At 36.2% G+C, this 23,823-nt stretch overlaps 3 protein-coding genes and 2 non-coding genes across 8 annotated transcripts in view; 2 read left to right on the forward strand and 3 right to left on the reverse strand.

Moving 5' to 3' along the window:
* znf1069 (zinc finger protein 1069) overlaps positions 1–261 on the reverse strand; it is a 616,019-nt gene extending 615,758 nt beyond the window's left edge. For all 4 annotated transcript variants that reach the window (XM_073948792.1, XM_073948786.1, XM_073948782.1 and 1 more), the window contains exon 1: positions 208–261. The gene's annotated coding sequence lies outside the window, so the exon portion shown is untranslated. The remainder of the gene's footprint in view (positions 1–207) is intronic.
* The window catches only part of LOC110439389 (NACHT, LRR and PYD domains-containing protein 3), a 440,964-nt gene that overhangs the window by 271,882 nt on the left and 145,259 nt on the right, over positions 1–23,823 (reverse strand). The window lies entirely within an intron of this gene.
* Positions 3,843–14,494, forward strand: LOC110439488 (uncharacterized). The gene is made up of 3 exons (XM_068219992.2): positions 3,843–3,872; positions 4,211–4,355; positions 12,123–14,494. Exons 2-3 carry the CDS (start codon positions 4,271–4,273, stop codon positions 13,325–13,327), a joined length of 1,290 nt encoding a protein of 429 aa, XP_068076093.1. The 5' UTR covers positions 3,843–3,872; positions 4,211–4,270; the 3' UTR covers positions 13,328–14,494.
* Positions 20,045–20,126, reverse strand: trnas-cga (transfer RNA serine (anticodon CGA)). Its single transcript has one exon. It is a non-coding gene; the product is annotated as a tRNA-Ser (tRNA).
* On the forward strand, positions 22,015–22,096 carry trnas-gcu (transfer RNA serine (anticodon GCU)). Its single transcript has one exon. It is a non-coding gene; the product is annotated as a tRNA-Ser (tRNA).

The raw sequence follows: 23,823 nt of genomic DNA on the forward strand, positions 1-23,823 counted from the left end.
TATTTGCACAAGACAAGAATTTCCTCTCGGGACAAATAAAGTTTATCCTATCTTATTCAAACAATAGACCTTACAGTGAGTAAAATATTAGTTCTTTGTATAAAGGGTTAAAATAATATTGTCAACTGCAGGTACATCTAACATTAAATGAACACACTGAAATTTTAATCAGTCGGTTTACATCTGTGTACAAGCTTTAAAACAAACCTTTCTCCAGTTGAATCACAGTGTGGGAGCGGCGCAGCCTTATGACGTCACACCACCATGCCACAATAAAAGTCTTTTTTTGTTTAGCTTTTTCCCCCTACTCACTCTTAATTATGAGTCATGACTTATCGATACATTTCTCCCTCATTTTCCACTTTATAATTTATCTGCTTTTTGTTTTGTATTTGTAATGAATGGGGAAACATCAAATTTTTATATAAATTTATATACGTAATAGGTTGAAACTTATTTGGGCTACAGTCCATTTGTCAGGATAAAATCAATATTTATAACCAAACCAAACAAACAAACAAACAAATAACTAAATAGTTGTAAAAAAGCTTTTAAAAATGACTGAAAAACTTAATACACTGTTGAACAATGCATCCACACATATTTACATTTTACATTTTATAATGTTAGCATTCAGATATTATTTGAGTGTAAATTCAGAATGTGCAACTCATCTTTCCAGTCTTCAATGAAGAAGTGGGATGAGAAATGGCCTCAGTCTGTTTTTTTTTTTTTTTTGTATGTTGTTGTTGGTAATAATCTCAATGTAGGAACTAACAATCGTAGTTTGTCCTCCAAAGTTGTTCTCTTATAGCTAAATAAGCCAATGAAGTTTCTGTTAAGAACGCAGAATATATAGATACAACCCTGCTGACCTACTTGATCTGGCATGTGATTGGTTAATACTCAATTGGCCCCCATTAATGCTGGTATAAAGATGCAAATGAGCAGTGGAGAACAGTGAAGACTCAAAACACATTACTGATACTGATGGGAAGTTTAGCAGCTATACGAACCATAGCTTTAAAGAGAAATAAAGATGTATTGGAAAAATAATTTGACTTTTTTTTTTTTGAAGCTTTTTTATTTTGGCTGCTGCATTTTATAGTTAAATGGGTGGTCCACTGCAATATCATATTTTAAACTTTAGTTGATGTGTAATGTAGCTGTGTGAACATAAACAACATCTCTGAATGTAAAAAGTTCAAAGTTCAATGCAAAGTGAGACCTTAAACAGCCGAAATACAGAACTTGATTTTAACTTGCACTGGGAAAAAATGTTTTAGAAAAAGCCACAATAAAAAAAGCAAACAGCAGTTTACACCGAGGGAAAAAAGTTTTCATTATTAAAAATAAAATTATATTTTAATGAATTGAAATCATGTATTGTATGCATTTGGGTCAGTTTTAATGCATTAATGAAGGCTATTTAAAGCTGGACCGACTGACGCAAATGTATGTCGCGTTTGTTTAATTTATTATGCACGTGAAAACTTATTCTAAACCAAATTTGTTGCCGGATTCTTTTTATGGGAACGAGAGATAAAGTGCTTATGAAGTGCTTTGTCGGCCTCTGGTGGTTAACTAATGCAGAGCCGACGTCTGGGTCTGGGAGACACATTACTGTGGAGGATGAGAGGTTCAGTTGCTTTACAAACCAGTTTTTAGAGAAATAATGTTGTATTGGGAAAATAAGTTGACTTTAGCCATCTTCATTTGTTTTGTTGCTGTTGTTTTATAGGACTATTGATTGAAGCTTTTTTTATTGTAGCTGCTGCATTTTGTAGTTAATGTTGATACACCTATGTTGAGGTATTTTGATTTGAAACACATTTTAATTTTTTTTCCCCAGGCCTGGTTAAAAGGTAATGCAAGAGTTATGTGTTGTTTTTGTAGAAGTTTCTCAGAGTTGCTTGGCTGAAGTCTTTGTGTAAAGATGCAAATGAGCATTGAAAACTCAATTCATACCGATGTCTCAATACACACAACTACATTCACTTATATAATAGTTATAGAAAATGCATATTATTATACTGTGATATATTATCATTCGTTGAAAGAAACAATTTATAAACTTCACATTGAGGTTTTATTTGTGTTAAGTTCAGTCAATATATTGACATGAGCTAACTATTAGCAGAGTTTTAGTCATTTATTTATTACTGAACTTGTTCTTTATGTGAGTTTAGACTCCTTTATTTATCTTAAAGCACATGCAGCTTATTACTGGCTTCTGGAAGACTGTAAACACTTTATGTTTATAAATTGTAACTATCAAAATGTAGCTTGTTTCTGTGCCAATTTTGTTTTCTTTCCTTTGTTTTTTAGTTGAACAGAACATGTGTAAGCAGCTCAGCTTTCCCGAAAGCCTCTTATTCACCTGGTATGTATTAAAGATGTTTTTCCCTCCATTACTTGTGTTTGTGCACACAAATATGCATAGACATTCACAGAAGCATATATAAGATACTCTGACAAAACCTTTTCCTTTTAACACAGTAAAGCGATCACATACTGTGATGCATCTAAATATTTATAATTAGAAAATAATTACATCACTAGTAAATTTATTGTATAGGCAGTTTATACAGAATAATTCAACGACAAGAGTTCACTTTCATATCTACACAATGCATAACTTTTAACGTGATTAACCTGCTCCACCTACACCAACTACAGCATTTTTCAGACTTCTTTTTTCACTATGGTGTAATTACAGTGGTGGACATCACATACAACAACAACTGCACTTACTCCTGTAACTTGTTTGCAACAATGAATTTTAAATATCTGCGTCACATAGTCATTTAAATAAATGGATCATCATTGTGTGCGGTCATCTTTATTAATAGCTGCCTGATTATTAACTGAATAGGACCGTTTAACATATAAGAAACCCGTTGACAGGTATAGCTGTTCATGCCAATACCAACTTGATAGACTATTACATGAACATATTACATGAACAGGACCTGCCTAACATCTCTTAAGACAAATAAGCATAGTGTCTTTAACAATACATGCTTGATTTCCCAGATCAATACAGTCGCTACATCTGAATGGTGCTTTTTCACACATTTTAAAAATAACAACTATTTGTAAGCGAAGTTCTAATCCAATACCAGTTTAATACCTCAAATAATTATACATGTAGGGCATCACAGTGGTGCAGTAGGTAGCACTGATCACCTCACAGTAAGAAGGTCGTTGGTTTGAGTCTCAGCTGGGTCAGTTGACATTTTTGTTTGTGTGTTCTCCCCATGTTCGCATGAGTTTCCTCCAGCTGCTCTGGTTTCCCCCAAGTCCATAGGAACTGTTGAACCATACAGTGGCTGTTTTTTGCCCCTGTATTCTCTTTATTTGCATTCAGCAGAAACAGTTTTGAAATAAGTAGAGGATGAGTAAATGACAGAATTGTAATTTTTATGTGAACTACTCCTTTAATGCTTATGTAAGTAAAGGTAAACTAAATATTACTACAGATATTGCTAAAGAATGGCAGGAAACGTGGATAATAAGAGACAACAATTCATGTGAAAAAAGAAACCCTATATAGGCCTATGAAGTTGTAGAAATAGAAGAGGTCATAATTATGAGGATGAGATTTGGACTCAAATATTAATAGAAAGTGTTGTAGACATACAAGTCATTATAAAGTGGATTAAAAAAAGTTAAGAAAATGTTTAGATTTAAGGTTTGTGAGAGAGAGAGCAGACAAAGTGTAAAGTGAAAACCATGGGAGAAATGTATCAATAAGTCATGACTGCAACAGATAGTGGCAAAAAAGTTAAACAAAAAAGACTTTTATTTTGCCGTGGCGTGTGACGTCATCAGGCAGCGCTGCTTCGTCGCTGTGATTCAACTGGAGAAAGGTTTGTTTTAAAACGTTTACAGATATAAACTGATTTAAAGTTAAAGTTCTAAAGTTTTAAGTTTTTTATACGATGCTATATTATGTTCCTGCTGTTGGAAATATTATTTTAACCCTTTATACAACTATTTTAGTATTTTAGTAGTACTATTTTATTCTCAGTAACTGAAGGCTGTTGTTTGAATAAAACAACAGAAAAGTGTATAAGTGTTTTAATTAAATGTTTCACCTAATTTCTTTTTGTTAATTACTCTCAAATAAAGAAACCATTGAAGCAAGTGTTGAAGAGAAATTATTTTGTTTCTGTTCATTGTTTTGTTCATTTTGAACTGGATTAAGTGTCCAAACACAGAGAAAAAAAACCCTGCTGAAGCGACTGATCTCCACACTGTTATAAAGATGGAGTTTATTAAAGAGGAGAGTGAAGATGTGAAGATTGAAGAGACATTCACAGTCAAACAGGAAGATCTGCAGGAACAAACAGGTTGGTTTTCATACTGATATATTTTAATATTAAGAATAGGCTACTAAATTAAATCCATCTTGCAGCCCTGAGTGTGCTGCCTAGTTCTCCTAAACGCACAAAAGCAGTCATTGAAAGACAGGAATGAGTTTCTTTTGTCACTTGTTCTCGTGTCTTTTGTCATTCTTTTAATGTATTATTAGTCTCCCATTTTCTCTACCTTTTTAAGGTTATTGTTTTTCTTGTTCTCCTGCTGTTGGTAAAGCGTCCTTGAGCACTGGCGCTATATAAAATAAACAAAAACAATAAATTAAAGTTCAAATGAGCTGACGATATTTGACCTACAGTATTCTCATAGAAGATATCTGCTATTACGGTGATAGGGTTGACTTTTACTTTTCATTTGCATATGTCACGTTGATCACAATTTTTTTTATCAACTTCTTTATGGGTTTAAACATGTTTCTAGTAGTTGTTACTAGTTCTCACAGATAGTATCCCGAAAATTAGAAAGTTAGAATTACATCATTATAATAGCTAATTACCGGGGCTATTGCTTTTAAACAGGGTTTCTGCGGTGCCTTAAATTCCAAAATCTAAATTTTCAATCTATAATCACCAACAACCCATCTCAATAAAACTTTTCATTCAAAAAGGTCTTTTTAATGGTTTAAATATTTACTTACAATAACATTTGTTTAAACGTGCTCCATTACTGCTGAGGACATCAACCTAGACAGATTGTTGTGCATATATTTTGTTTATTATAGGTTTTAAAACGTTTAAAGCATTTGTTCATTTATTTATTTATTAATTTTAAAGAAAGTTTACTTAGGAAAAAAAGTGTATGGATACAAGTAAAGCTTACTTGTTGCTACACAGAATTTTAAATCTTTTGCTAAAAAATATCTAAAATATAATTTTTAAAAATATCATTTATTATTGTATAATTAAATTATGATATTTTTTCATCATAAAAAAATCATATGAAATCTTTTCCATCTTAGCCATTTGAAAAATTCCTTAGCCTTTAGCCCTTTATGAGTCTAAAACAGGGGTCACCAATCTCGGTCCAGGAGGGCCCGTGTCCCTGCAGATTTTAGCTCTAACTTGCCTCAATACACCTGCCTGGGTGTTTCAAGTATATCTAGTAAGACCTTGATTAGCTTGTTCAGGTGTGTTTGATTAGGGTTGGAGCTTAAATCTGCAGGACACCGGCCCTCCAGGAACAAGTTTGGTGACCCCTGGTCTAAAATGTCAGTCATAATGATCTTAAAAAATCTTTAAAATTCCTAAATTTAACTTGGTGAAACCTGCAGAAACCCTGGTTTAAAGTATGTCAAAAAACATGGATGCCCCCAATTTTAAACTTGCTGAATGAAATTGACACTAAAATAATAAATTGTTATAAAACATTGTACAGTATTCTAAACTATATGATGTTGCTGTGGGACGACGTGAAACAAAATGAACAAATTATAGTGAAACAATAACGCTTAGCATTGCACTGACTACAACTGGCCAACAAACTAGTCTAAAAATGACTTTTGCTAAGAAATGGATTACAGCATGCTGATGAAATGCAAACATTTGAGTGTAAAATTCTTCAGTATTGAACATATTCTTCATGTACCAGCAGGCGGCGACATTCAAATCCTTTTTGCTTGAGATTTAAAAAAAAATAATAATAATTTTTAGATCCTAAAAACAGTGTTCTGCTGCTTAGGCATGTGACGACAACAGTTTACAAGGTATACTGCGGTTAGAAAAAAGTTGATTTTTTTAAAACTGCCAAAATGTTCTGCTGTACCATTCCTTTGGTATATGTGAGTTTTTTTTAAAGGTTTTGTTTTAAGTGTTTCAGGACAACAGTATTATCAGCAAAAAAGATATCCAAAGATGCCGTTTTAAATCGTTAAGAAATCTGTTTTTGAAACTAATGCAGACAGTGTGTGACGTGTCTGAAGAGCGAGAAGGGATCCGGGGGTGAGAAAGGTGTGCAACTTATTTGAGGACCGGGAGGGAGACGTGCGATTTTTCACTCCTCGTTTTCACTCGTTTGCTCGTTAGTGTTAGGGTTAGTTTTGTAATTAAATTTAATTCACATTTCACATGATTTCTATGTGATTAGCTGACAGGTACATTTCTTTTGTCACTGTACCAAAATTTGAGGTCAAATGATTAGGATCCATATCTTTATTACATTTAGATGTCTAAAAATATTGGCCCAAAATCTATATAATTTAGGGCATCCCCAGAACATATGACTGATCTGCTCGTTCCAAACCACATCTGGGACAAGATGAATCTGAGTCACATACAGAAGATGAGTGTACCAGTTCTATGGCATATTGCCAGGCTGTATCTGATATTTCTAGTCCCAGTTCGTCTTCCCATTTCTGATTTATATGGTTTAGGGAAGGAGAGGGCAGTTCTTTGGATCACTTCATATAACATGGAAATCATACCCCTTTGATATGGGTCCATATTTACCAATTCATCTATCCAGCATGCTTCTGGTTGGTTCAGTGAAGGACAGAAGTGTTTTTTAATGAAACTATGGACCTGAGGGTACCTAAAAGAATTAGACTGGGGAATCTAAATGTCTGTTCTTAACTGTTAAATGAGATAAATATGCCATCTTTAAACAGGTCTTTAACACAGTTAACTCCCTTCCTAAACCAAAATTGGACTGCTGAAATCTATAATCTTGGCAATACAAACAGACACAGTCTGAAATAGAAACAGAAATCTTGGTAGTATTATCAGTTTAATGGAATAGATCTTCCCAGCCAAAGATAAAGGAAAGGTTGACCAGTGCGTCATGTCTCGTTTGACTTTGTCTAACGTCATTTAAAATTATTATTAAACAAATCCTTATATTTACGTGTCACACTCACACCAAGATATACAAATTTATCAGGACTTGCTTAAAATGGAAAGGTTTGGGTAGACATTTGCTGTGCTCTATCATTGAAAGGGAAAAGGAGATTTTTTGCTAGATTGACTTTGTCTCAAGAAACATTTGCAAATTCTGAAATGATTGTAAGAGCTTTTGGAATGCATGTATCTGGATTTGACAGAAAAAAGTAGATCATCCGCATATAGCAGAAACTTATGTTCTTGTCCCTCTCTGAAAATTCCTTGCAAGCCATCTGAGTTCCTTAAATTGGTTACAGGAGGTTTGATGACAACGTCAAAGAGCAGAGGGGACAGAGGGCAGCCCTGTCTCGTTCCTCTAGAGCAGGCATGTGCAAACTTGGTCCTGGAGGGCCAGTGTTCTGCAAAGTTTAGTTCCAACCCCAATCAGACACACCTGGACTAGCTAATCAAGCTTTTATGGCCCGTTTCCACTGAGTGGTTTGGTTTGGTACGCTTTTATGGCCGTTTCCACTGTCAAAAGGCGTACCGAACCAAACCGTACCATACCACTTTTTTGGCACCCTTTCGAAAAGGTCCCAAACACTAAGGCCGTACTCACACTAGATACAGCTGCCTCGAACCGGGCCAAAGCGCTTGTCCCCCTCCCGTCTCCCCCGACGGCCCGCACTCACACCACAAACAGGCCTCGGCACACTTACGTCATCGCTGCTGCGCTGTTCAGTGAGAAGCGCTCTCTCACTCAACAGCACAGTGGAGATTTCTCTAGTTATATCGTTTCAGTCGTTAGTTATGCAGTGACATGCAGTCGAATATTTCGCCAAACAGTCCTTAGGGATGCGGTGACACACAGTCAGATATTTCGCCAAACAGATTCGCCACTTTTGGCGCTCATAAACAATCATAAAGCTCTCGTGCTGCAGGAATGAGGAGGTCTGCTGAAGCCACGCAGCTGTCGTGCTTCGAGGAGTTCTCGTCTGTAATAAACTACGGCAGTTTGCGTTCACTGAACAGTAAGAATGATTAATAAATCCATATGTAACAGCCCCTTAAAAGTCACATCTCGCTTTCAGTTTCGGGCTTTGGCGCGTTTTGCACTCACACACAAGCGTACCGTGCCAAAGCCCAAGTGAACCGCGCTAGGGCACACCTCTTCCAACCGGGCCAGGGCCAGCCAAGTGAACCGTGCTTGAGCCCGATTCACCGCACTCACACTACTCAAACGATCCGGGAAACGGGCCTGGGCATGGTACGGATGGCATAGTGTGAGTAGGCCCTAAATGGCAGAGCTTGATGTGCAGCTGAACGGTATTGGTTTACAGAGATACATCATTCGTAGACACAAGCCAGAATCTTAACAAAGGACCCGCCATGTTTGAAATACACAGCGAGAGATTACAGCGGAATTATATACATATGCAGCCATGGTCGATCCAGGCTCAAACAAACCCTGTCGTCGTCTTGATAAACAGCCACAAAGCCATGGAGAAGAGCAGATTTACCCTGTGTAGCGTAGTTTTTTACGAGCCGGTCTGAAGCCCGAGTGGTTTCGCTTTCTTCCTTACGCTCGCCACGCGTCTCTATTTGAAATAACAAACTTCTTGAGCTGATAATAATAACATGCGATTGATTATTGACAAGCTTTGGAAACCCGATCCTGTGAGAAGCTGACAAACGCGGGACACATTCTGTGACACATTCAGAAAGAAAAGGACAAACGTTAAAATTCCTTCTTTTGTCAACTGATCTGAATCACAGAGGTATGGTAGTTCTTAATAAATAAAAAAGCTCTCAATACATTCAATTTAGTTTACCTCAGAGTTGTAAAGAGTTTTATAGAAGTTTTTTAAATTGATCACTAATACCCTGTTTATCAGTAATAATACTGCCATCATCCTTACTAACTGCTGCTATAACACCAGCTGCTGAGGATTTTTTCAGTTAGTAACACAATAACCTGCCAGCTCATTCACCATGTTCATAATGAATCTGGCGTGATCTTATGTGGAGATCCTCAAGGAGTCATTCCGCTTGCAGAATAAGTATTTTCTTATGAAGCTCTTCGGAAGATGATGTTGATTGTAGCTGATCAATTGTATTATTTTTTTACATGACATTGTCCATCGCTGATGGCCGACAAACTTCACGATGCTTAGCCGGCATCACGATCCATCGCCCTGCCCCACATTTATATTGATATATAACTTATTATTTGCTTGAAGCCACTAGAAGTCTTTTATCCACTCTTGGAAAAGTGTAAATGGTGGATTAACATTCAGCACATGATCACTAAACAGATGCGCCGTTATTAATAACTTTAGGTAAATGTCTGTTATTTTCATTCTTTCATCTTCAGCGCTTCACATTTTCGCAGTTGTAGCTCCTATCATCTGAAGGCAGAAGGCATTGACTGAGTGATTGACAGCTGATATTAACCAATCATTTACATTCAGTTGTAGAGCAGTGAGCCAATAAGTAGAGTACAAAGGCGGGGCTAGCATTGCAGACTTTTTTACTTCGAGTTCACATAACAACTGTTTTAATCTGTTCCTGAGTGCTGCGTTTGACGTTTTTAGGTGCAAAGATGCATTCTGCAAAAATGTCTCCTAAATCTGCACACGCAGTGAGGATTTTACAGTGAAAACAATGAAAATGTATGCACTACACTGAACTCAAACCGAACTCTCGTGTTCTCCACCAGCTGTGGGAAAAGCCATTGTAATGACACAGATCACTGTGCCATGCCCGTAGCCAGGGGGTTTCGGGTTGTTCAAACGAACCACCCCCCATGGCCCCCATGTAATTTAATTTAATATTATATAATACATATTATAATTATTTATATTCTACATATATATTGTAATAAAGTGTGATTTTATATAACTTTGGCCAGTAATTAGAATCCCATTGAGCCTCAAAGCCACAATAAAGTGACGCGAGTCTTGTGACATAACCCACTGAGTGGTAACGCTTGAATCTTTGATGTGACATCCTCCTTTGATACCTTACTCTTTGGCTCTCTTCTCTTGAGCCCCTTTCACACATGCAGACCTTTCCGGAAAATTACCGGCAATTTTCTGGAAAGGTTGTATGTGTGAACAGGTCCTTTTTAAAAATACCGGTAAATTCGTTCTGGCTATTTTCCAGAAAGAGAAGTTGTAACATTCCCGGTAATTTGCCGGAATGCTGCGCTGTGTGAATGCAGAAGGAAGATTGCCGGAAAGAACGCGTGCACGTCTAGAACGTGCTGACGTGAGACACCTGCTTTAGCCAATCAGAACAGTCAGACGCATTTAGTTAGAAGTTAGTCAGATAATGTTTATATGTTCTTCTTAATGCCAACTGTGTAAATAATCATCGATGAGATGCTTATGATAAGCCGCTGTTTGTTTACCTTCACGCTTTGCGTGTGCCTGTGAAACAGCCTGTGAGCGCCAGCACACGCACATATTATGAATATCTCGACATGCCAAAGTGATCCTCCATATGTTTTCTTCGAAGTTGTTCACAATACTGGTCATCCACAGAGTTTGTAATGTAGTCAAATGTTTACAAATACAAGCGCAGCCGTTTAAGGCTCATTTGTGGTGAATGATGTCAGAATTTACTGGTATTTTGGAATGGATTTGTGAAAGGTCTTTTCTGGAAAATTTCCATAACGTCCTCGCCTGTGTGAACAGCGCTTTTTTGAATATACCGGTAAAGTCGTTCCGGAAATTTTCTGCATATTTACCGGTATCACTGTGTGAAAGGGGCTTTGAAGCTCTTGTTTCCCTTTTTTCCTGTTTATACCACATCATTTCCCTTCATGTTTGTCAGTATGTTATCGATCATTTGTGTGCATATTATTTTGTTACTCACCCTGTATGTTTCCAAGACCACCAGTGAGTGAGTGTCTGGTTGTTTTTTCCTACGGCACTTCCTCAGCGCTCACCCGACCGGGTGTTTACTTTGACTTTTGCTTTTTCCAAGACTCGCTTCTCAATAAAGACTTGCATTTGAGCTCACTCTTTTTTTTTTTTTTTTTTTTTTACTTGTGACAGGTATTTTCTTTCTCATTTGTGTTTAAAGGTCTTTAGATTTTGGCATGATATCTAGCTTTGAGGCTTTTTTTGGTCTACTTCACTTTGTCAGACAGGTCCTATTTAGGTGATTTCTTGATTGCGAACGTGTGTGGTAGTAATCAGGTCTGGGTGTGGCTAGAGAACTTGAAGCAGGTGTGATAAATTAAAATTGTTCTAATGGGAATTTCTTTTTTCACACAAGTCAGTGTAGTTCAGTATTTTGTCTTCAATTTAAGAATAAAAAACTTGATTTAAAAACTGCACAATGTGTTTAATTGTGTTATCTTTGACTAATATTTACATTTGTTTGATGATCTGAAACAGTTAAGTGTTAGATTTCTGCTTTGCATTTGTTACAGATTACATACCTCTAGAACATTTGTCATTTAAAGGTGCAGATTTAAAGCTTTATGCAGATATTATACATGTGTCATATATGTCTATGAGGCAAATATTAGCAGAGATTCAGCTGTTTGTTCTAACAGGTTTACCAGTCAGGCACAGAATGAAAAAGCATTCCCTATTGGCTTTACAAGTTTTACAAAAACAAATTGTTTTGTTGTGATTATGAATATATACAAATAGAAACTGGCCATTTACAGCTTTCAAATTTATGTCTCATCAATATGACAAAAATTAATCTGGGAATAATCATATAAGAATCTGCTTAAATGTGTATCTGTGTAATGGACAGGAGGTTAATATGACAAGATCAATCTAAATATGATCTGCTTTGTCTTTACATTTAATGTGCATCAAAATTAAGATTTGTGTAGCCAATGTTTTCACTTCCTTTTCACTGAGTTTTATGATTTACTAAAAAGTAAACTTATTTCTATTTCAGACCTAATTAAAGACTACGAGGAGAGTAAAGAGGAGGAACATCATGTCAAAATTGAGGACAAAACTCATTTAGAGACTGATGGTGTGTTAAAAGTGAGAGACAAGAGTTGTTTTACCTGCACTCAGTGTGGAAAGAGTTTGGCAAGCAAAAGCAAATTAAAGACTCACATGAGGATCCACACTGGAGAGAAACCATTCACATGCACTCAGTGTGGGAAGAGTTTCAGCCACTCATCATCTCTTAATCAACACATGAGAATCCACACTGGAGAGAAACCATTCACATGCACTCAGTGTGGGAAGAGTTTTAGCAAATCATCGTCGCTTTATAGACACATGAAGATCCACACTGGAGAAAAACCATTGACTTGCACTCATTGTGGGAAGAGTTTCAACCACTCATCATTCCTTAATCTACACATGAGGATCCACACTGGAGAGAAACCATTAACATGCCCTCAGTGTGGGAAGAGTTTTAGCAAATCATCGTCGCTTTATAAACACATGAAGATCCACACCGGAGAAAAACCATTTACATGCACTCAGTGTGGGAAGAGTTTCTACGATTCATCATACCTCAAAAAACACATAAGGATCCACACTGGAGAGAAACCATTCACATGCGCTCAGTGTGGGAAGAGTTTTAACTGCTCATCACACCTTAAAAAGCACATGATGATCCACACTGGAGAAAAACCATTCACATGCACTCAGTGTGGGAAGAGTTTCAGCAAATCTTCGTCGCTTTATAGACATATGAGGATCCATACCGGAGAAAAACCATTCACTTGCACTCAGTGTGGGAAGAGTTTCAGCCACTCATCATCCCTTAATCAACACATCATGATCCACACTGGAGAGAAACCATTCACATGCCCTCAGTGTGGGAAGAGTTTCATCCACTCATCAAATCTTAATCTACACATGAGGATCCACACTGGAGAGAAACCATTCACATGCTCTCAATGTGGGAAGAGTTTCAGCACATCATCACACCTTAAACAACACATGAAAATCCACACTGGTGTGAGAGAGTATATGTGCTTGGAGTGTGAGAAGACTTTTATTACAGCTGCAGATTTGAAACGGCACCAGAGGATTCACACTGGAGATAAACCGTACAAGTGTTCACATTGCAGTAAGAGGTTTACTCGCTCAGAAACCCTGAAAACACATGAGAGGATTCACGCTGGAGATAAACTGTAGACATGATCAGTGTGTTCTAGGGTTTGTTACCGAAACCCGGTGCCATTATAGCACCGGTACCATGGTAACCGGTATGCACCGGTATTAAATCAGCGTATGAATTTCGGTGCTGCGGCATGGACGTGAGGGTTGCATGAAAAAAGGCACATATAGGTGTTGTCACAGCATCACTAAACATTTAATATTCAACTCGTTTAGTTTTGACTTCATTCATTTTTGATTTCTGTCTTGAACACATGATTTATTTACAACACATTTTTAAACACAATAGTTTAACTGACTCGTTTCTAATATCTAACGCTACTTTTTTATGCTGACAGTCAGTGCAGAACATTTTACTAGTTATTTTGCAAGACAGTATTCAGACAAAGTCTTTTTAAGTATTTTATAGTCTTTTATTTAGATTAAAGTGTAATTTAGACTTATCAGTTCACTACGAAAGTTAAAATAATTAGTCAAATTATTTTGTAACTGATTTGTTGTGTAAATCAAAAATATATAGTAAATATTTCTTAAGGAGGCTAATAATACTGACCTTATTTTTATTTATTTATTTTTATTACAAACGGCTTTTATTCATGAAATAAACAATAAGAAATAGGACTTATTATGACTCCAGAATATTTATGTTTTAGGAAACACTAAAAGTTTTCAAAAACATTATTTTAAATGAATGGGAGGGCAAAATGAATCGACTTCAACTGTAGGCCTGTTAAAGTTTACAGGTGCAACAATGTGCCTTGATGTACTTGAATGTTAGAAATGTGTTCTCCTACACCAGTACAATGTTACTTGTCAAATAATTGAACAAGGAAGATTATTTTGAGTTTAAGTTATTTAATTATCTTGTTTATGAAGACTGCAGAGTGATGGATGAAAACAAATGACTTCCAATAATGTTTTAAGTATTTTGTGATATATACATGTTAAAATGTGCTCCTAAAAGTATGTGGCCCCTGCCCGCCCCCCACAGGTTAATAGTAAGCTAATGTAATTTCATAATGCAAATTTTAAATTCATGCTAACCAACAAATGATCAAATGAAATGTATTAATGTAATACAATATTAACTGATGTTTACTTTAAACTGTAATTATATTGTTCTATTAAAATTATTTTGAAAAAAATCATTTGTCAAATAAAATATTTTTGAAGAGTCGTCCACCATCATTTTGTGGCTAAAAAGTGTTGATTCAGGCACCGTTTTGGCACCGGTATCGTTTTAAAAGTATCAATTTAGCACCGGTATCGAAAAACCAAACGATACCCAAACCTAGAGTTTCACTCATTCGGGGCAGCTTAAGAAGCTGAGAAAGAGAGCTCCTATACACACTGGTATTAATCTTCCTTTTTACGTCATATATGATAACCTAAACCATATTTAAATAACAATAGGCACGGCAAGGAAGGGCTTTTTAGAGAAGGAAGGCTTTCCCCTCACATTAAGAAGTTATTTAAGACTTCAAGGTTTGGAGATCTTTTTCGTAATGTTTTTTTATGTGGTTCAAGATATTCATGTTTGTGTTTTTCATGTTCCGATCACAGTGATCTTCGCAAAAACATCTGATTATGCAAAAACAGAAATATAGAGTAATTACTTTGAATATTAATGGGTTACTAAATCCGATTAAAAGAAGCAAACCTGTGGCTAAAATTAAAAGAGAAAACCAACAGATAATCTTCTGGCAAGAGACGCATCTTTCTGGTACAGAACATAGGAAATCAGAAACAATGGGATTTAGTTTTTTTTTTTCCCTCAAATAATATTGGTCGTAAACGAGGAGTAATGACATTAATCTCAAATAAAATCAACTTCCAATTAATTTCTAAGATTACTGATAAAGAAAGGCGATATAACCTAATTAAAGAAACTATCGACCAATACAAAGTTACATTAGTTATAGACCACCTGAAAAAGACAAAGCATTTTTCAAAAAAATATTAAGTGTTATAGCCAAGGAGACATCAGGTACGTTGATCTGTGGGGGAGACTGGAATGTACAACTTCAGCCTAAATTGGACTCATCTTCTAATAAGCAAATTAGTCAAGAAACTAGACAAATAAGATATTTGATGAAATAATTAGGCTCGATAGATGTATGAAGAGACATATTTCCTCTTAAAAAAGGAATATACTTTCTTCTCTTCTGCCCACATGTCTCATTCTAGAATTGTTTTTTTTTTGTTTTTTTATGTTTGGGTCAGATCAACATAAAATAAAAGACTAAAATTGGAACAAGGGACATCTCAGACCATGCAGGAGTATGTTTAAGAGTGTACCTGGACAATAAACCAAGTAAGACATTTTGGCAATTTAAACAATCATTTGAATGATTTAACGTGTGTAGAATATGTTTAAAAAGAACTATTAGAATATTTAAAACATAATAATAATAATGCAGAGGTGTCACCTAGTATCGATGGGACGCAGCTAAAGCTGTTATGCATGGTAAACTTATAATGTGGGGATCAAGAAAAAAATGGAATTGCATAAATAATCTAAATATACAACTTGAAGATTTAGAGACTAAATATGGTAAATATCCAGATATTTTTAATAATATCAAAGAAGTTAAAGTGGAACTCAATAAAATATTTGAGGGCGTGTCGGAATCCATACTTGCTAATTTAAGGATGGGAAAATCCGTTTTTGCGCCATGGCGCATGGTCTAAAAGGGTTGATTTTATTTTCTTAATGAGTTATAGGTGTGTTTTGAGAATAAACCAATCAGCGACTCATCTCCCATTACCTTTAAGAGCCAGTTGCGTCGCGTCATGAGCGCATTTGCTATTTACATAACGTAAAGTAAGTTCACTTTCGCTTTTGCTCTCGTGGATAGGGAAACCTTTACGCTCAGACATCAATTAGCCTATAAATAATTCATTTTGTTTGTTAAGCGCAAAAATTTGTTTTAAAACTATTTCTAAATTCAGTTCTAATTTCCAGCAAACGAATAAATTAACATTGATAATCAAGTGTGTTCAAAAAACTGAGTTATTTCCAAATACACCTGCTGTGCCCCATACGACCTAAAACCTGACAGGTGGACAAATCTAAGCTTGTTTTTAATCAAACAAATATAAATATGGATATAATAAATAATACTGCTAATAATAATAACATTATACAAAAGCAAATTAAATGAACTGAAAAAGCCTCTCGAGATGAAGAAAGTATGAAGGCAGTGGTTTTTAAAATATATGTAGGCTAGAAATTAATATGTTTTGTAATAATTTAATCATTTATATTTATATCCTATATATATATATATATATATATATATATATATATATATATATATATATATATATATCCTTAATATCTTTTTCATATGTAATGATATTTGCGTATTGGTCTGCATCTTGTGTGTAGTGTGTAAGCCAGGCACACTTTGCGCCAAACAATAGACCAACTTTGTTCTGATCTAAAGAACAGACTATTTACAGTTTCTCCAAATAGCAACGCGCCAAAACACGCCTGCTTTTTTAGACCAGAATGCCTATAGGCGCACATACGAGCGCAAATGCATTTGCTATTTAAACAGTGTGGCGCAATGCCTCAAAATGACCCTTGCGCCGAGGTGAAAGTAGCAAATAGCAATTGCTTGGCGTCTTGTGCCACATTACGCCGGGAGTATGATAGGGCCCTATGCATCTATATTAGCTAAACGATTATAGGATATTCTTTCAGACCTAATAGATACTTATCAAACAGGTTTTATAAAACAAAGACAAACATATGATAATATATGGCGAGCCCTTCACGTATTAGATTATATAGCTCAAAACAAGATTAGCACTCTTCTGAGTAGCCTAGACGCAGAAGAAGCTTTCGATGAGTTGGGATTTTTTATATTTAGTTCTGCAACGATTTGGATTTGAGAATGACACTAAACATTTTTTAAATCTTTATATTAAACTCCTACAGCTAGAATTAAAATAACTGTGGATATTTTCAGAACATATTATATTAGAGGATGTCGACAAGGGTGCCCATTAAGTCCTTCCTTATTTGCATTATTTGTTATACCATTGGCACAACTAATCAGAGATTATGCAGAAATAAGGGGAGTGAAAATTAAAGATGTAGAACATAAAATTTGTTTATATGCTGATGATGTGTTTCTGTTTCTTACATACCCAGAATTTAGTTCACCTAAGGTGATGCATTCTCTTGACAAATTTGGATTACATTCAGGATATAGATTCAATTTACTTAAAACACAAACTCTTTAATGCAACTATAACCCAGATGATAAAATACACAAGGATTATGCATTTAAATGGATCATACCTTCTATCAGATATCTTGGGAGTTCAAATCTCTGCAGACCTATCAGATATCTATAAAAATAAATGACTTTCCCATTACAGAAACTATAATAAAGGATTTGAACAGATGGCCCCTTCTATCTTTAGATCTATATAATCGAATAGAGATAATAAAGATGAATATATTACCATGCCCACTTTTTCTCTTTAAAGCTTTACCAGTGGAGAAACCAAAAAGCCAATTTGATGAATGGAAAAAACTAGTGTCTCGCTTCATTTGGAACGGAAAACATCATTAGATGTTTGTTGTAAGGCAGCACAGCTTAGACACATAGTTTGTTGGTGCAATGACAAATACTGTGCAAAGTGGAAAGAATTTGAACAATTACTAATCCACTTACCTCTCCAATAATTATTAGGAGATAGAAACTTCTAACATACAGAATTGCATAAACTAACTTCCCTGACAAAGAGCTCTTTAGAAATTTGGTACAAAGAATTAAAGAATCCTAAATGTGAAAAACAAGCTAAGATATTAAGAGGGGTTGAACATGATATTCAATTTAAACCAGCAAAACTAGATCTAAGATTTAAACAATGGAGTTTGTAGGCCATAACATCCTTCTGTCTCAACACTACTGATAATGAATTAGAAAGTTTTCAACAACTTTCCAATATATATAACTTAGATAAACAAGACTTTTTCCATTACCTTCACGTTAGACACTACTTCAATAAAAGCATAAGAGATTCTGAAGACATAAAAACAACAGTAGTGCAGGTATTTATAGATGCTTACAAAAAGAAGGTTAATAAAAAAACTAGTATCAAGACTTTATTCCTGTCTGACATTAACAAAGAAACACTCAATAATGTATACAAAACATAAACGGGAAAGGGTAGCCAAATTAATACTAACAAATGAGGAATGATTGACTCTTTGGGAAACACAAATGATCACAATTAATTCCGATTAATGGAGGGGATTTATTTGGAGAAATGTTATCAGGTTTTTTATTTCACGTAAAATAAAATACTTTCAAAGGGGAGATCAAAAAATGGTGAATGCTGGAGAAAATGTGAAATTGTATTGGCAGACCATTTCCACATATTTAGGGACTGTAATATTATACACAAGATTTAAATAAAGAGAAAAATGTAATAATGAGATTGAATCTGGTATTTAATTTTAAAACTATGTACCTGGGAATTTACTCTGCAGAAATACCATAAAATGATGTGTATCTTCTTAACACACTACTAACAACTAGCAAAAATGCCATTACAAAAAAAATTGCTAAAGGAAGATCCTCCATCTGTAGGCGAATGATATGATATTGTTAAAGAGGTGTATGACATGGAAGTACTGACATTTAACTTGAGACAACAAGCCTATAAAATTTCTGCATACTGGGTTGAGAATGGTTAAGAAGAACCTTCTTGCTTTAAGCGGGGAGTCCCCAACAGGTTTCCATCGCCTAAACAACTCAGCTACGACTACATGTACTGCCATGTCCTCATGGCTAGTACACGTGTTGTGCATCCTGATGAAACTTTCGGCAAGCGATTGCTCAACCGCAAAAGCTGTGGCTCCACAAAAAGGGTCTTATAAGGGTCCAAATGGGGACTTGAACCCTGTTCCCTTAGATTGAAAGTTTGATGCTCTACTGACTGAGCCATCCGGGCTCCACGGCAATGTTTTAAGTAGACAAGGTTTAGAGTTGTGGTCGGCGCAGACCTTTACGGTACACAAAAATTTATCGTGACGTGGGGTTTAGGCTTGTGGTTGTTGTAGATGTTGCTACAACACAACAGGATACTGTGAGGTTGGGTTAATGGTTGTTGTAGGTGTAGACATCAGTAAAACAAAATAGTTTTACTCCATGTCATGTAGGAGACATTAAATGGATCAATAGCAACTGCAGAAGGGGTTACTGTTGTTGTGGCAATGAATGGAGACTTAACAATTGAAAAGATTCCTTCCATGCCTTAGAAGCGTGACTTGATCAATGCTTATCTACACAGCATGCTGGCATCAAAGGTTCCTCGCTAGTCTTCCACACTTTAGGAAACATAAACATTCAGGACGTGCCATTAGCACAGCCTGCACTAAAAGGAGGCTGGAGATTTCGGATGGCAACACATAGTCCAACGCCAATATCACCTTGAAAAATCTGCTGTGACCCAGATTCAAACTGGAGTTGTTGTGGCCACAACGCAGAGTACTAACCATTATATGATCACGGCAAGCTATGGGACAACCACTGGACCTTCACTCTCTGTCAAATGTCTTTGAAAATGGAGGGCCTCCAGGGCAGTTAGGTACCATGGCTGCCGATTTATTTTTGTGGCTTTTGCCTACCATCACATCCCTTTTCACAAGAAACAATGGAGTTGTTAACAATCAAGGAAGGTCGCAAAGTAAAATACTGCGCACTGCCAGCACGTAGTCGGCAGGACTCGAACCTGCGCGGGGAGACCCCAATGGATTTCGAGTCCATCGCCTTAACCACTCGGCCACAACTACCTGTACTGCCATGTCCTCATGGCTAGCACACGTGTGGTATGGTGCATCCAGATGAAACTTTCGGCAATCAATAACTCAACCGCAAAAGCTGTGGCTCCACAAAAAGGGTCTTATATGCCCAAACTGGGACTTGAACCCTGGACCCTCAGATTAAAAGTCTGATGCTCTACCGACTCAGCCATCCAGGCTCCATGGCTAAGCTTTTTAAGTAGGCAAGGTTTAGGGTTGTGGTCGGTGCGGACCTTTAGGGTACACTAAAGTTTACCGTGAGATGGGGTTTTAAGCTTATGGTTGGTGTGGATGTTGCTAAAACACGACAGGTTACTTTGAGGTTGGGTTTATGGTTGTTGTAGGTGTAGACATCAGTGCAACACAATAGTTTGGACTCCATGTCATGTTGGAGACATTAAATAGATCAATAGCAACTGCAGAAGGTCTTTCTGTTGTTTTCTATAATTTCTTTCCATTCTTTTGGTCTATTTTTTTTTCAAGTTAGTAAATTGATTTTCAATAACTCTTGTCAAAGATAGAGAATAAATTGGAAAGGCACAGCGATGAAGGAAGGGTGATAAACTTTAAATCAATCAAGAAAATCAATATGCTTTCAAAGATGGTATACTAAAAATGTTTTATTCTTGCTTATCTAAACACGTGTTTGTTACACCCAAAGCAGAAGAGTACTGGAAAAGATTATATCCCAATATCTAAAAGAAGGAAATATGGCAAAATTTGAGAGCTTGGTGGAAAAGTCCAGTTTTAGAGAATTTTGATTACATTTTAAGACTAAACTGTTTATTAAGTGAAATTAGATTGTGTAAAATAGGTTTGGCAAATTGTCATTTTAGAATTATAAGGTTCTATCTGCGTTCTGAATGATTTTGTGATATTGAGCTTAAAAGTTTTTGCATTCCATATATCAAACATGTGTGTAGCATTTCTCTTTCATACATTGATCATTTGCATTTAGAGAACCCTTAAGGTCTCTGTCATGTCAGTTACTTTGCACTTGTGAATTGAAGTAAAAAACATTAGAAGTCATTTTCCGCTTGGAATTATGAGGTTCTATCTGCCAGATCATTCATTGAAGCTTTACTTTTCAAGAAATACAATCAAAAAATGTATAAGTTGGTGTTGTAACAATATTTTGATACTTGAGAAAGTTAAATTTTGGTTTCTATAACATTTATTTCATGTTTTAGGATGAATATTTTTCTTGTTTAAATTGAGCTTACAAAGCTGGGCTAAATATTTTTTTCCAGTGCAGATGTTAGTTTTATCTAATTAATATGTTAATATTTATGACATTTTATGCTTTATATGAATTACTGAATTGTATTTATTGAATTATATGGCCTGTGAATTAAATTAAGTTTTTGCCCTTCAAGGCTTAATATTAAATTGAAAGACTTTAAAAGTAACAGACAATGACCAGATGAGTTTAATAAACACTGAATAGTGTTTCACTGACTATGTGTAAAAAAATAAATATTTTTCACATTAAATATAGACATTTTTGAATATTGATATCTTTTTCAACAATATAAAATGTAACATTTCATTTCAAATTTGGTGACGCGTGCTTCCGTGGAAGGTGTTTTACTCGCACCCTCTTATCGTTTTGAAGGATGTTGTTGCAAAATTTTATGTCATCTTTACTGAAAATAGCTGCAAATACATACAGAAATGCCGTAGTCCAGCCCCCATCAGGAAAGTGAGTAAATACATGACGAGGTGGCCGAGTCCATCGAATCCCATTCTTGTCGTTCATATGCTCTGTCATTCATACGGCAAAACTGAAAGTCATCTTACCGAAAAATAGTTGCAGAAACATACATATACAAATATGTGCCACAGTCCAGCCTCCACCAGACAAGAAAGGAAAATATGTGACGAGGTGGCCGAGTGGTTAAGGCTATGGACTGCTAATCCATTGTGCTCTGCACGCGTGGGTGCGAATCCCATCCTTGTCGCTCGTGTGTTCTGGCATTTGAGAGAGCCTGGTGCTTCCTTGGAATTTTTTTTACTCACACTCTCTTAGCGTTTTGAAGGATGTTTTTGCAAAATTTAATGTCACCTTTTCTGAAAATAGCTGCAAATACATACATAAATGCCATAGTTGGGTGAGCGGTAAGATGGCAGCATAGAACGTACTCTTCCGGTCAATGTGTTCAAAAAGCCCTTATACTTTTACCAATTCAAGTGAGCTTTGCGCTAGACGACTTCAAAATGAATAGGGCAAAACCTAAAAAGGGGAATTCAAAGCCAAAATTAAGCGAGGAGGAAAAGGAGAAGAGGAATGATAACGACAAGTTAGGCCTACCTGAGAAAGAACATGGTGCCAAAACTTTGCGAGCAGTGAGAGCACTCAGCAGAGATATCTCCGAACTGAAGACAGATTTAAGAAAAGAATTCAGCCAATTCAAAGAAGAGTTCATAAAGGATATGAAAACAGAAGTGGACAAGCTGAAAAGCGACATAAACTAGAAGCTAGAAGGCATCACCGAAGATATTCAGTCACATGGCACAAGACTGAATGAAGCAGAGGAGCGAATAAACTGAACTCGAGTCGGCAAACCTTGAACTAAAAGACGCCTTACTGCACACCTTAAAACAGCAAAAAATGATGCAGAATAAGGTCACAGATCTGGAGGGCCGATCACGATGAAATAATATCCGAATATACAGTATTAAAGAAGGAGCAGAAGGGACGTCCATGATTAATTTCATCACGTCTTTGCTAAAAACTGAGCTCTCACTGGACTCCGAATTAGACCTGCAGGTACAGAGAGCACACAGATCTCCCTCTCCTACACCTCAAAATAATAATACTTCAAGATCAATTATATTAAATTTCCTGCAGTACACTAAAGATAAGATCTTGCAAGCTGCCTGGGCAAAAGAACTGCAAACGATGGCAAGCCGATTTTCTTTGCGCACGATTTCCCCATGGAGATTAATGCAAAACTGAAGGAATATAAAGAAGTGAAAAAAGTCCTCAAGGAGAACAAAATCTGATTTCAGACACCCTACCCAGCCAAGATGCGAATACACTGGGAGACAGGACCACAACTTTACGAAAGCGTGGCTGAAGCTACGAAAGACTTGAATAAGAGAGGATACACGGTGGATCTGACGATGACGCAGCAGGTATCCGAAGACCCCCGGTGTCGATGGTAAGAAAGACTGACACGCCGTATCCAGTGGCTAAGAGCTGGACGGATCGCTCCTGATTGTGTTCGGGAAAGATTGAAGAGCTTTCAGAGACAAACACCGAATGAAGATTAACTGTTGAGAAACACCGCTGACTGTTAACGTTAAAGAGGTCTGCGGAGGCACTGTTACGATACACAACTTACAAATAACGCTATTTCAAACTACTTTATGAGTGCGAACTGACTTCGGCTGAAATACTTGAACTCTAACCATTCTACAATTTGTTTGAATATGTGTTCTTCTCGATAGAGTAATTTAAAAGGTAAAAACTACGTCGTTCAAGACTGAATACGTTTCATTTTGTATTTGAACAATCCTCATGATTCCTAGTTGGTTGGAATCCTCGAGTGGCTATAGAAATCATTTTGTTTAAAATAATATTAAGTTAATAATCTGAGTTAAAAAGAAAAAAGACCGGGGACAAGTGTTTAGATTGGTATGTTAGAAGATAATTTTTCTCATCTAAATGAGGTACCCCTGCAAG

Source organism: Danio rerio, chromosome 4 (genome assembly GCF_049306965.1).
Source record: "Danio rerio strain Tuebingen ecotype United States chromosome 4, GRCz12tu, whole genome shotgun sequence".
Lineage (NCBI taxonomy): Eukaryota > Metazoa > Chordata > Actinopteri > Cypriniformes > Danionidae > Danio > Danio rerio.